Below are 14298 nucleotides of genomic sequence, written 5' to 3'. Positions count from 1 at the left end.
TGCTGATGTTGGGCCACGTGTTCTGCACACAGACACCTGTTCAACATATCAACATTACATGATGGTAATATGTCAATGTTGTGATTACAGATTGCTCTGCTGCCACACACAGGGCCGCCCTTACATGGATAAAGGGTGGCAAGTGTCCTGGGGCCAGCAATTATCATGTAAATCTTAATATAAGCAACAATAACCACATTTTATTTTATAGATATGATATGTAAGATTGATGAATTCAAATGTGTGAAAACGACTCAACCTTTGTTCTATATGTTGTTGAGTTGTGTTCTTACATCATCCCAAATGTTTCCTACAATGTTCAAACCAGAGAAATCCATCCGTGTCCTCCAGGTGACGGTGCGTTTCATTTGTTCTCCTGTCCTTATAACTTCCAGGAGAGAGTCAGAGAGTAAGGAAGGAAGTTCGAGACAGAGACTAAACCTAATTTTTTCCTTTCTTTTTTCGCAAATTTGACCTTGCGAACATTTGTGCCAGAGTCACGGAAGTAGAATTACATCAGCGGTGGTTGTTTAATGGTGTGTTCAGTACCAGTGTAATGAGTTGGACTGCGGGATTATGTGTTTATTCGCTCCGAGGTTACTGCACATTAGCCGTAGCAATGGCACACACTGAGGGTGTCTGTGTCTGTGTGTTAGAAATGATGTTTACTCCTGAGTGAGGTCAGCACTCAGCAGAGACTTCTCTTTCCCCTCTCCTCTCTGTAACATTACCTTCATGACAGAAAGTACATTTCCCCTCCAGCTCCAGTCAGCAGTCAACATTACAGAACATACACACCCCACCTCCAGGGATCACTGCTGCAGTCAGGTTGATAAACAGGAGTGAAGATAAATCCACTTTTTAATCAATAAAAGTTAAAAAGTCATCTCTGAGCTCTCCTCCTGTCGGTGAACAACCCCAGATCAGATCAGATCAGATCAGATCAGAATCTGATGTGACTCTGGGTGTTTATTCCTCCAGAGCATCCGGCTCCACACCAGTCTCCTCTCTCCAGAGCTGGCCGGCTCTGAGATGCTGCAGCAGCTATTGCCCTCGACGTGCCAGTCCTTCCCACACAACACTAAGTGAGATACCCTTAGTGGCAAAAAATGACATATTGTGCATTTAAACCAAAATACTTACTTGCTTACTAAAACAACAAAATACGATAAAAAACATTTCTTGCCTGTTTCATAGTAAAAACACCTACTGAATTAATAATGTCATGACCAATTTTCTTTAGTCCACTCAAAACGTTACTTCCAGCCGGGCTGAATGATACTAGCCAAGAGACAGCTAGTGTCAGTGAAGGAGCCACCACGATCTGTGTGAAAGAGGATGATGTGGATAATAGTAAAGACTGTGTGCATGTGCTACAGTAGTATGAGTGAAGCAGATCTGGGGAGGGCCCCCTCACCGGACCTTTTCGGAGGCCTGGACAATTTCTGTGAGCAAAAGAATCATTTAAAGATTGCTTTTAAGGCTTACTGTCTGGGGGAAAGTGACAGGCTATGAGCACTTTGATTACGTACATATAAAAAAAAACATCCAGCAGAAGGGCTGCCACTAAATCTGAGCAGCTCCGTTTCCTGTCATGTGCCTCTGACAGACGGCCACAGCTGCCCCGGACCAAAATACCACAGGAGGAACCAACCCAAACAAGGGGACTGCACCCAGCACGACACCCTGAGACTACCTCTACCTCCACTGCCTCCCCTGCTCTCCCCAGCCCGTCTAGGTGGTACAACCCCTAGAGGGGGCGAATTTATTTTTGGCTGCAGCAGGGGTCGGGCTCAGGAGAGAGGGGGCGACTGCTCCTGAATGCGAGTGAGAATTTGATGAGAAGTGTGCACTCCCTGCCACTTGTTTGGTCCCTTATCCCTCGGCCCGTCCCGCCCTCAGCCACTGTCTCCTTCGTCTCTGTCTCCTGTGTTTTGTTTGGCCAGTACAATGACTGTGGGGAACATGGAGAGTGTTGAGCTGTTTGATGCAGGGAAGAAAGGTCGCGGCCTGAGGGCCACCAGAGAGCTCAACACCGGGGAAGTGGTCTTCGCTGAGCCCAGTTTCGCCGCTGTGGTCTTCGACAGGTATGGGCCCCCCTGGTTGTATTTCTTTAGCTGCACAGGTGAGAGGACTGATCTCTTGTCACTGAGCATGTCTTTGCAGATGTGGCCGACACGCTGCAGGTGTGTTGTGGACAGTAGGTCAGGCTTCCTCAACCTTCTCTGGCTGTGACCTCATTTCTAGGTGCCCAATTTCTCATGACAGCAGCAATGAGAAAGCTGTCAAAGTGTTATGTGAACTTGAGCTTGACGTAGTTTTGGATTCAGTTTGCAGGAGTAAAGACGGCTCAACCAAAAGGATTATGACACCTTTCAAATTAATCTATTGAATTAATCAGTGTAAGAGAGTCCAGGGAGCTCACATGGGGTCTGAACCAGAGGGGTGGAAATCTCAGCGGTGGTGCAGAGAAATTATATTTGTGTCTCTCTACAAGCAGTAACATCAGGTCTCTTGAGTCTATGTGTGCTTTAAGACATTGGTCATACACTTGCTTTTTAGACACAGTTTATATTCTTCATGCTACAAGTATTATGTTGTCACAACTGCTAAAATGTAATCTGTATATCACCTTTCAACAACACAAAAAAGCCAGTAAAGTGGCAGTTTGCGCCAGATACAGGGACAGCTGGCAGACCTGAGAGGTCTGGAAAGTTCATCATGTGGCAGCAGATAAGAAATGTGTTTTTACCCCTAAACCATTCAGTGGTTTATAAGCCCATAGTGGTCTGAGTGAGGATTAGCAGCCACTCATTGTATTTTTCTCATGTGTAACCTCTCACCTAGACTACCTTCCTATGGGTCATTCCATGCCAACTCACCCAGAATCCAGACCTTTGTCCAGATCACATCATGGATTTCTCAAAAAAATCCATGTTGGGGCACCGTTAAGCTCAGTGGGTAGAGCAGGTGTCCCATGTACAGAGGCTTCGTCCTCGCTGCAGCGGCCCTGGGTTAGAGTCCCGGCCTGGGGTCCTTTGCTGCGTGTCACTCCCCCTCTCGCTCAACCAGTTTCCTGTCATGTCTTCAAGCTGTTCTACCAAAATGGCAAAAAAAAAATATACTTAAAAAAAAAAAAAAAAAAAAAAGATCCATGTTATACTGGTAATCCTGTTGCTGTAAATTTTTTTAGCTAAAGTTTGGCCATCTAAACAAAATTCCAGCATTTTTGTGATTCTTGGTATGTGTTTTCAAAACCTCATCTTCCTCGTCCTGAACATCCACGAGACCCCAAGGAAACTTGTTAACATGTATTCATTTAAACAGCAGTTGAAGATGTTCACAGTAATCACATTAATAACAATATATAATGTTTTACCCAAAAAAAGCATCTGTCATTTTCAAAAATGTATATCCTTTTTCATACTTCAATTGATGTGATATTACCTTTAGTGGTTTTGTTTCATACTGTTGCACTGGTGCCTGGGTTCGAGACCTGGCTGGAGCCGGGACTCTCCGTGTAGAGTTTACATGTTCTCCCCATGTCTGCGTGGGTTCTCTCCGGGTACCCCGACTTCCTCCCACAATCCAAAGACATACAAAAAGTGAGCTTAATCAGCTTCTCTAAATTGTAAGTAGATGTGAATGTGGGTGTGAATGTTGTTGTTATATATATATATCAGCCCTGTGATAAACTGGCGACTTATCCAGGAAAGGGATAAGTAGTTTCAGATAATGGATGGATGGATGGATATTTGTACTGTTGACTTCAAGGAACAGCTCTAGTGTTTTGCAAGGTCTCGTCAAAATGTTCACCACATGCAGTGCACACAGTATTCTGTATTTCTGTGAATAGTGGTGTGGATATTAAAGCTGAGTGCAGCCTTGTTTGTCTATGTGCTTAAATGCCAGATTCAGATCTGGTAGCGTAATGTTTGAGCCTTATAAGAGCTAGTAGCTGCAGGATGTTGGCTCACCTACGGCTTTCCAACATAGCAGGCATGCACTGGGATGATCTGCCCAATGTAAGACAGGAGCTGTCCAAAACTACGGCCAGAACAGAGCTGTGGGTGTGTGTGTGTGTGTGTGTGTGAGAGAGAGAGAAGCTGCACAGAGCTTCGCTGAGTTCCAACAACCATCAAAAGCATTAACAGGTCTGCTCAGTGTCCTGTTGGACGGGCAGAGGGTCTCTGCTGAAGAAACCGTTTACATACACAGACGCATGCTGCTGTCAGCTGTGTGTTCCCTCACACACTGCACGTCTGCGATGAGCATCCAAACAGCAGAGAAATGAGGAGAGAAGAACGTAATCATGTAAACAAATGTGGATTTACGATTTTCATTTGTTTGAAAAAACATTCAGAGCAATATATACAACATATATGCATGTGTATGGGTTTTATTTCTGCAGTCTTTATCTTTAACAATATTTCATGTTGTGATTGAGTGAATGGGTGAAGAAGTTTATTATGGTGTCGTCTGTGGACGACTATGCCCCTGACACCACAAATTCACAGAGTCAGAATGGGGTGCACCTTCTACATTTTCAAACTAGAATGCCACTCAGTAGAGCGCCTACCTCCGCCAAGTCCCAACAGTCCCCTTTTGTACTCACTCAAAGCTACAAGCCTCCTAATACTCCTGATGTTTTTCACAAAGATCCATGAGTTATTCCCTGAGAAATAACGATAATTTCAAAATCACATTGCACAAACAAATAGTGCAGGAGAAATCCAGACCAGTTCACTTGCAGTTTTAAATGGTTTTGTTGAGGTTCCTGAGACGTACTTATACTTAACAAACATCGCCGCTGTTGGTCATCTGTACACCAGAACATTTCATGAAATATGAGTTCTTAGTTGATGATATGTCGACAATTCCTCTCCCCCTGTTGAACTTTTAGAATATAATTTCTCCACACAGTTGAGGAAAAAAGTTTCCGGTCTCTCAGGTCATTTTTGAGGCTGTAGTTTGTGTTGTTTTAATGCACTGTGTTGCATTAGAAGGCCTTCCTGCTGAACCAAACCAGCCAAAGTAGATAGGTTTGAGTTTTGTTCACTAATCACAAGCATACTGATGTTTTTCCATCAGACTGTGAAATCCAAAAGGTTGGATGCACAGCAGAGATGAGTGTTCTGCTCAGAGCCAGCTGAACTGACTGTAGGTCTTTTGCCTCTTCGTCGTCTTTCGTTGTCCATCTTTAAAATCTCGGCCTGCAGTTTTTGAGATATCAGTGAAACATGTTTGTGGTGCAGCGGTGATGTTCCCCTGTTCTGTGTGTGTGGTTCCTTCTCAGTTTGGCCACTCAGGTGTGCCACAGCTGTTTCCGGCACCAGGCCAATCTGCACCGCTGTGCCCAGTGTAAGTTTGCCCACTACTGCGACCGCACCTGCCAGACTGCATGCTGGGACGAACACAAGCAGGAGTGTGGAGCCATCAAGAAGCTCGGCAAGGCACCCAGTGAGAATGTCCGGTAAGGAAACACCGAGTCCACCCTGCATTGACCTGAGAGGAAGCTGCAGGAGATAAATCAAAGGACAGTGGTATGAAACTGTACCCAGACCTCACAACCGGTCACTCTGTGCTGAACATATTAATATGAGGTTCTCAAAGTCCTGTTTTGTAGAACAAAGTGTCCTCTTGACACTTCCTCTCGAACGACTATCACAGCAAAGTGATTCTGTAAATCAATACAATTATCAAACTATTGTTTTTGATTTATGGGTGAACTGTCCCTTTAATAATTGTATTGCTGTGTAGATCCAGTCTATCCCCTTGAAACTTTGCCATGGTGGTTGTCAGAGAGGAACTGTCAAGAGGTCGCTTTGTTCTACAAAACAGAACCTTCAGGATGATGGTGTCGGTCTGTGATGATTTGATGTGATGATTTTGAAGGTATTTATGAGGCATTTATCATAATACTGTTCTTCTGTTCATCATAAATGACATCTTATCAGGCTTGTTGTCTTGTAAGCTTGATAAAATAGGTGTCATTTAAACAAAACTGTGTCTGTGTGGTAAGTCTAGGATTCAGAGGTGACTCCTACAGTATCAGTGATTTCACTCTCTCCTGCCCAGTCTGGCTGCTCGAGTGCTGTGGCGTATACACAAGGACACAGGCATCGCGTCCGACAGTCAGCTGGTGTCGGTGGACCAGCTCGAGGACCACATGGCCGACCTGCCTGAAGAAGACCTCAAGAAGCTCGAGAGCGATGTGCACACGTTCCAGGGATACTGGTCGTATGGAAGAAAGCAACACGCTGCTGAATACATCTCACGCATCTTTGGCATTGTAAGAAGGAATTTCTCCTTGTGCATTACCACTCAACAAGTGCTTCATGAGTTATAAACTGCAATATGAAAGACATTCTCAGAAATAAACCATGGTGCTTTGTATATCCCATACTCTCTCCTTCCCTTCCTCATTCCTCCGTCTGTCTGTCTGTCTGTGCAGATCAAGTGTAATGGATTCACCCTGAGTGACCAGAGAGGCCTGCAGGCTGTTGGTGTGGGTCTATTCCCCAACCTGTGTCTGGTCAACCATAACTGTTGGCCCAACTGCACTGTCATCCTCAACCATGGCAAGTACGTATTCAAAGCAATGGTGTGTACCAGGGTGTGTACCAGGGTGTGTACCAGGTGTGTACCAGGGTGTGTACCAGGGTGTGTACCAGGGTGTGCCTGTGCCACCCAAAGAGGCAGCTGGCACTAAAGTTGTGGCTATTGTGCTCTAATCATAATATAGGTTCATTTTGAATTAATTCAAAATGATAAATGATCATACACAGCATGTCAAACAAAACAATTTGTAAAAGTTGACCTGCGTCCCAGGCGAGCATCACGGGATATATTAGCGGTGTAGTAAACAATGCGATGCTTGCAGCTAATGCCAGGAAACGCAAATTTGTCAAAATGAGACAGAGCTCGCTGTTTAATTTCTTTAAAAAAAACTTGCACTGATGACCAGCTGGACACGAGGCTGACAACAGGTCAGGAGGACGTTTCTCCATCATCCTCCCCGTCAGTAAGTAGGACTCCTTCAGCACAGCTGGCTGCGCCTGTAGAGCAGGGGCGGTTCTAGGGGGGGGCCAACAGGGGCCAGTGCCCCCGTAACTCTGAGTCTGGACCCCCCTGTGGCCCCCCCTGACAGGGAGTCTGCATCAATAATACAATGACAGATTTCTTGCAATGATTTTGTTTTGAAGCGAAAGGCTGAAATAAAGTGTCTCAGCAGTTTACTACCCAATCAAAATTGCTGAAATTGTAAACACTGTTTTGTCTGAATGAGGGATTTATCTTTTTTTCCCGGGTTGTATGTGCCCCCTAACAAAAAAGCCGGCCCCGATCTGGCCCCCCTATTAAAACTGGTATAGAACCACCACTGCTGTAGAGACTGAATTACGGGATGCAGAGATGGCATAGATGACTAAAAATCTGTGTATATCCATGTAAACTGCAGCTGGAAGTAGCTGATGATCTGTGGTTTACACTGAACTGGCAGTTTTATTAATTGCCCAAAGACCCAGAAACCACCAGTCCTCCTGCGCTGGAATCACGCTGCCCGGCCCCAGGCGTTGAGTCAGTCTGTCTGTGATAACTGAACTGAACACTGCTGTATTTAGGAATGTATATTGTGAAATCACAACATGAAGTACAATCATAATAATAAATTGTGACTGATTTTGTGGAACTTAAAGCTTTATTTTATAGTCCCTCTCCAGTCGCGTTACGTTACGTCAGGTATTTTCACGTTCTTTGCTCAAGTGTAAATTTTCTCTGAACTCATTCAAATCTGATAATGAGAGGCGGAGCTACAGACAGGATTTTTGACAGCACAAATAGTTTGGAAGCATGTCCTGGTCTAATATTCAGCAAACACAAGTGTGATGTGAAGACTTAAAGCCTCTAGGTCACAGACACTGAGCACTGACTTCACAGCGAAGGAGGAGACACCCCGTGTCCAGCAGTGACTCGGGGAAGTGTAAAACATTTGTGTATTCACATAGTCTGGAGTTTTTAATGAGGCACAACAAACAGGTGCCATTTTAAGAGTTAACACGGCAATTAAACCTTTGTACTCCTAAAACTAGGCCAGACACACTTCATAGAACTCAGTATGTCTTAATGTGGAGGGGACTTTTTAAACAGAAGGCCAATGTAACACACATATTAATGTTTAAATTAATTGACGATGATTGTTCCTTTCTTTTACAGCCAGTCAGCTGTGAGTTCCACCCTCCACTCTCAGAGGAGGTATGTATCACAGGTGTCCACCCCTCAGCCTCTGTCATGTGATATCACTGTAAATTGGCTACATAACACAGACACACACCCATATCCTAACCCTCACCTAAATTTAACACAAAGTGTTGGATTGTGTTATGTGTCGGATTGAATGAACATGCATAATGATATAGTGTGATGATATATGTCCCAGATGAATAAAAAATAACCAAATACTAAGGTAATCCACTGAGAAATGGACAAGACAGTATGAGTTAGTTTAGCTTAGCTTAGCATTAAGACTGGAAGCAGGGGAAACAGCTAGCTTGGCTCTTCACAAATTTAACTAGCACCTCGAAAGTTCAGTAATCGGTGTGTTACATCTTATTAGTTTAATTTGCAGCAAAACGTGCAAAAAGGGAAATTATTATTATTTTGTTGTTGATGTTTAAAGCGTGTTTTTATAGAGAGTAATAAACAAAACGGTTGCTGACCAGGGGCAGTGACTTCCTGGAATCTTGTCATCACATGAGGTTGCAACTGGACACTGAATTAATAGTCCATGACATAAGTTTTTGTACAAATTAAACAAACAATATATAATGTATCAATGAGAGGTGCTGGTTGGTGGATGTGGTTGTTTCACCTGTTTGAAGTCTTTTTGCTGAGCAAAGTTAGCCAGCTGCTGTCTCCAGCACCATACTTATCAAACAGAGGCGTATCAGTGTTATCATCTGACTCTGCAGGAAAGTCGAACGGCTCATTGCACAATTTAATGAGCCATATAATTAAGTGAATATTTATAGTATGTCATACTTAGTATGTAAAAACATGGCAGTACAAAGATATGACTGTTGATACTATATACAGTCGTGGTCAAAAGTTTCCATCCACTAATAAAGAACATAAATCAGTATTCAGTAATGAGTGATTTCTACAGTTCTCTGTTTTCTGGAATGGATTGAATGGCACACAAACCACTTTGCTGCGAAAACACTCATTAAGTTTGGTTAAAAAACTGATATATTATAGGTCCTCTGAAAATGTGACCAAATCTGCTGGATCAAAAATATACATACAGCAACTTGAACGATCAGTTTTGGTGATTATAGAAAGTTGTGTGAATCAAATGTTCCTTGCAGCATGGCCTCTTAACTTCTTCTGAATGATTCTGATTGTAAAGCTGAACAGCTCGTGACTTTTCTCAGCCCATTTATTAAGGGCTTGTTTGATACAGCCATTAGATTCAGCACACACACTATAACGGGAAAGTCTGAGGAGCTCAGCTTTGATCTGAAAGAGCTCATTTTTTAATTGAACAAGTCAGCAAACTTACTTGGAGCCATTTCAAGGCAGTTACAGGTCCCAAGATCAACTGTACAAACAACTGTTTGTTAGTATGAAGTCCATGGCACAGTTGTGTTGTGTCACTGCCACAATCAGGAAGAAAACACAAACTATCACCTGCTGCTGAGAGAAAACTGGTCAGAGTCAACCAAAAACCATCAAAAAAACAAGTCTGCAATGAGTTAGAAGCTGCTGGAAGACAGGTGTCAGTGTCCACAGTCAGGTGTGTTTTACATCAACATGAGCTGAGAGGCTGCCGTGTTAGAAAGAAGCTCTTGGTCCAGTCGCAGTACCTTAAAGCTGGACTGAAGTTTGCTGCTGATCACATGGACAAAGAAAAAACCCTCTGGAGGAAAAACTCTGGTCACATGAAACAAACACTGAGATGTTTGACCACAATGAGCAGCAGTATGTTAGGAGGAGAGAAGGTGAGGCATTTAACTTCAAGAACACCACACATACTGTCGAGCATGCTGCTGGTAGTGTTTTGCTGTGGGGCTGTTATGCTGCCAGTGGATCTGCTGCTCTAAAGAAAGTAAATGGAATAATGAAGAAGGAGGATTATCCCCAAATTCTTCAGGAAAACCTAAAATCATCAGCAGAAGATTGGCTCTTGGGTTTAGTTTGGTTTTCCAACAAGACAATGATCCTAAACACACATCAAAAGTGGTAATGAACAGCTGAATCAGGTTAGAATTGATCTTTTGGAACGGCCTTCATAAAGTCCTGACTTGAACCCCATCAGAACATGTGGACTGTGCTGAACAAACAAGTCTGTGCCAGGAAGCCGACACATCCAGTTGAACTTGAGGAGTGGTTAAACATTCAGCCAGAGGACTACTAGAGAACTTGTGGATACTATCAAAGGTAGCAAACAAAGGTGAAAATGGCCAAGAGACATTGAACCAAATGAATTATTGTATGTATATTTTTGATCCAGCAGATTTGGTCACATTTTCAGAAGCCTAAATAAATCCATTTTTGAACCAAACTTCATGAACATTTTTTTTGTGACAAAGTAGTTTGTACTCATTTCATCGCAGAGAACTGAGAGCTGTAGAAATCACTGGAACTGAAGACTGCCATGATATACATGTTCTTTACAATATGTGTGTATCAAAGTCTGATATATCTTCCTTCTCTGTGTGACAGAGCTCCATTGTTGTCCAAGGATTATTAAATACACATCAGTGAGCCACACTGTTACACTGGCTGACATTCATTATCATGAACACACACACACACACTGTAGTCTATGCTGAATTGATCCCACACACACAATAACTTGCTGCCGCAAGTGTGTCAATGTGGATTAATCCATTACTGAAAATTGTCCCCAACTAATGTGCTATTTCCTCCTGTTGAGTAACATTTCAGTTAGCACTACAGTGTCAAGCAGTTTTAGGAAATTACTGAGCCATTTTTTTAAAAAGACACCAGACACTGACTGTTTTTTCGGAAGGAACCAACAGGCTTGAAACTGAGAACTACAGCCAATGGCGGGAAGTCAGAAATGATCAAGTGACCAGTTGTGGTCAGAATGAACACCATGTTCGAGCATAAGGCGGTCTACATGATGTATTTGGTAGACTTCAATACAATCTGACTTCTTCTTGCAATCAGCAGAGTCGCCCCTTGCTCCTCTGTAGTAAGAATGCTGGTATAAGGCACTTCTGCATTGGCTTCAGTTTCCAGACCCAGAAGAAACCTCCACTTATCTTACTGTCTATGGATTTATGTGACGGGATCTTCTTTTCAAATTAAAGGAGAGCATCAAAACCTTTTTTTCCACAATCATCACAGGGATGACGTGCTTGGTTTAGACTGGCTTTAATGGTACAAGCTGACATGCACAGACACAGCATTGGGATCTGACGCATCCAGATAGTGAAGAGGGGTATCATAAAGAGGGGTACTATGAAACATGTACAATCAGGTCCCAAAACACCAGATGAGATCCTGTCCTCCTCTGTCTCAGGATTGAGCTGCGAGCTATGGGGATGATCCCGGAGGGCGCAGAGCTGACTGTCAGCTACGTGGACTTCCTCAGCGTGTCTGCTGACCGCCAGAAGAAACTGAAGGAGCATTTCCACTTTGAGTGCACCTGCGAACACTGTAGCCAGCACATTAAGGATGACCTAATGATGGCTACTGCAGAGGGCAAAGTGAGTGAGGGGACACGGGTCTAGTTCCTACTGATTTAACATGGGTTTTACATATAATAACAGCCACACAACATAAAGAATCTCTTTGATTCCTCTGATTCATTAGAATAGTACATTATATCCCTGTTAGCTGTTCTGTCGTTGTGTCTCCCTCACAGCCATCTGCTGACAAGGTGAAAGAGGTGACAGCCTTCAGCAAAGAGCGTCTGGAGAAGATTGAAAAGTCCCGGATTGAGAGGGATTATCCAGAGGTACACAACACTGCTCTCTGCTTCTTTTCATACTTCCTTCTCTCTCATTGTCTTTTACTGTCTATGCTTCACCTTCTTGTGTCCATTGAGTCTTCCCCCCACTTTTTTATTTCTCATTTCACAGGTGGTGAAGTTATGTCGTGAGTGTCTGGAGAAGCAGGAGAACGTCTTGGCTGACACTCACCTGTATAAGCTTCGTGTGCTCAGCATTGCCGGTGAGGTGCTTTCATACCTGCATCACTTCTCTGAGGCGGCAAACCACGCTCGCAGGATGGTGGAGGGGTACACGTGAGTGTTGACAGAGGGAACACTGTGAAAGTGGGCCGACCATTCAAGACCCTGATCAGTAGATGTCAAGGGCGTTTATGTTAACAGACTGGACTTTTCCAAAATGCCATGTGAAATGTCATTAGCGGACATTTCTCATGCGTTAATGTGACGTGACGACCCTGGTGTTATTACAAAACCATCTACCATTTATCTGATGGAGACAGAAAAGCATGGAAAACCTCCCCCTATTACTGATTCCTGCCATCTCTTTTCGACAACCGTAGGAAAACCACTCCTCATGAACCCGTACACATTGACAATCAGCCAGTGGAGATCGTGGACAGTTTCAGATACCTCGGGATCACACTGGACAATAAACTGAACTTCAACCAACACACCTCAGACATTATTAAGCGCTGCCAGCAGAGAACCCACATCATCCGTAAACTCAGATCATTGTCCATCAAACCACCCCTTCTGCTTCTTCTGTACCGCAGCATCATTGAATCCATTCTCCTGTACTGTGCAATCTGCTATTTCACCATGCTGCCCCTCAATAACAAAAACACATTTCTCAGAGTCACTCACACTTGCTCAAAAATAATAATTGGCCTTCCAACTCCAAGTTTGCCAGCCCTCATTAACACTGCCACCATCCGCAAATCGCTGCACATAGCCCATGACCCCCACCACCCATTACATCCATACTTTACCCTCCTCCCCTCTGGTCGAAGGTTCAGACAACTGTCCTGCAGAACGACCCGCTTCTGCAAAAGCTTCATCCCCTCTGCCATTACAGCTCTAAACAGCAGACGGTAGATGTGGTGATTTTGTTTATCTGTATGTATGTATTTTTTCTGGTGCTGCGCGCGTGGTGTCTTTGTCTGGAGCAGAACTGTGAAAATGAATTTCCCCTCGGGGACAATAAATAAATCATGAATCTGAATCTGATCTCTGAGCTGTCCTATAAATAAAGCCACAAATAGCCCCCCCCCCAAAAAAAAGATAAGCATGGACGGTCACAATTCATTCACACTATCAGTCAAATCATCAAATAAAAGTAAGGAACACTGCGTCATAACCTGGCCACTAGAAATGCTTTATAGGCCACTGCACACTGTGACTTTCACCTCTCTCTGAACAGGAAGTTATACCACCCCAACAACGCCCAGCTGGGCATGGCCATAATGCGGGCAGGTGTCACCCACTGGCATGCAGGGCAGATAGAGGCGGGTCACGGCATGATCTGCCAGGCCTACCGCATCCTCATGGTCACTCATGGACCCAACCACGCCATCACCAGAGACCTGGAGGTACGTTATATACGAGTTAACTTTCATTTTTTGCTGATTTTCTTTTTTTCTATATGGTCTAACTTACCACTTTTAAACCCTCAGACCATGCGCAGGCAGACTGAGATTGAGCTGAAGATGTTTAAGCAGAATGAGGATGAGTACCACGCCATGAGGGAGGCTGCTCTGAAGAAATAAAAAGATCGCAGGCCTCTTCGCTGCATTAATCACCTTCACCACTGAAGACGATGAAGTTGATGCTCTGACACATGTCTAACTGCACTGACATGAACATATAATGTATGTCCTCTAAAGCACTGCATCCAGTCCCTGTGCTGAGTCTCTGAATATCCAGTCTCACGATACAAGGTTGCATGTATCTGTGTGTACGGTACCTACAATAAAAGTGGAGATACAACATGCATTGTTATCACTTACTTATATTCAAATATTAAGCACTCCTGACAAGAAGGGGCTCAGACTAGGAGTTTAATAATACTGAGTGGATGAGTCCATCCACCCCTCTCCTCCATCCAAGCAGATATTATTAGGATTCTTCTTCTTCTTCTTCTTCTTCTTCTTCTTCTTCTTCTTCTGTTATTTATTGAGCACATTAATCAGTGTTATTGTCCATTAATTGTATTTCTGTGCAAAAAAATGTACAGTAGGTTCAGTTCAAACCTTTTTCCAAACTGCCAGGAATTACAAGCCTGAAAAGACAGGCTAATGTGAAACTAAATTCCTGCCATG

The 14298-nt window shown here is 43.6% G+C and overlaps 1 protein-coding gene across 1 annotated transcript; it reads left to right on the top strand.

Annotated features, from left to right (window-relative positions):
* The first annotated feature begins 1709 nt into the window (after positions 1–1709).
* Positions 1710–13970, top strand: smyd1a (SET and MYND domain containing 1a). The gene is made up of 10 exons (XM_030434700.1): positions 1710–2087; positions 5297–5473; positions 6079–6292; positions 6455–6585; positions 8215–8253; positions 11549–11735; positions 11894–11986; positions 12111–12274; positions 13401–13569; positions 13654–13970. Exons 1-10 carry the CDS (start codon positions 1951–1953, stop codon positions 13744–13746), a joined length of 1404 nt encoding a protein of 467 aa, XP_030290560.1. The 5' UTR covers positions 1710–1950; the 3' UTR covers positions 13747–13970.
* Positions 13971–14298: the final 328 nt, after the last annotated feature.

Source organism: Sparus aurata, chromosome 12 (genome assembly GCF_900880675.1).
Source record: "Sparus aurata chromosome 12, fSpaAur1.1, whole genome shotgun sequence".
NCBI classification, from domain to species: domain Eukaryota; kingdom Metazoa; phylum Chordata; class Actinopteri; order Spariformes; family Sparidae; genus Sparus; species Sparus aurata.
This window is presented reverse-complemented; position numbering and strand designations above follow the sequence as displayed.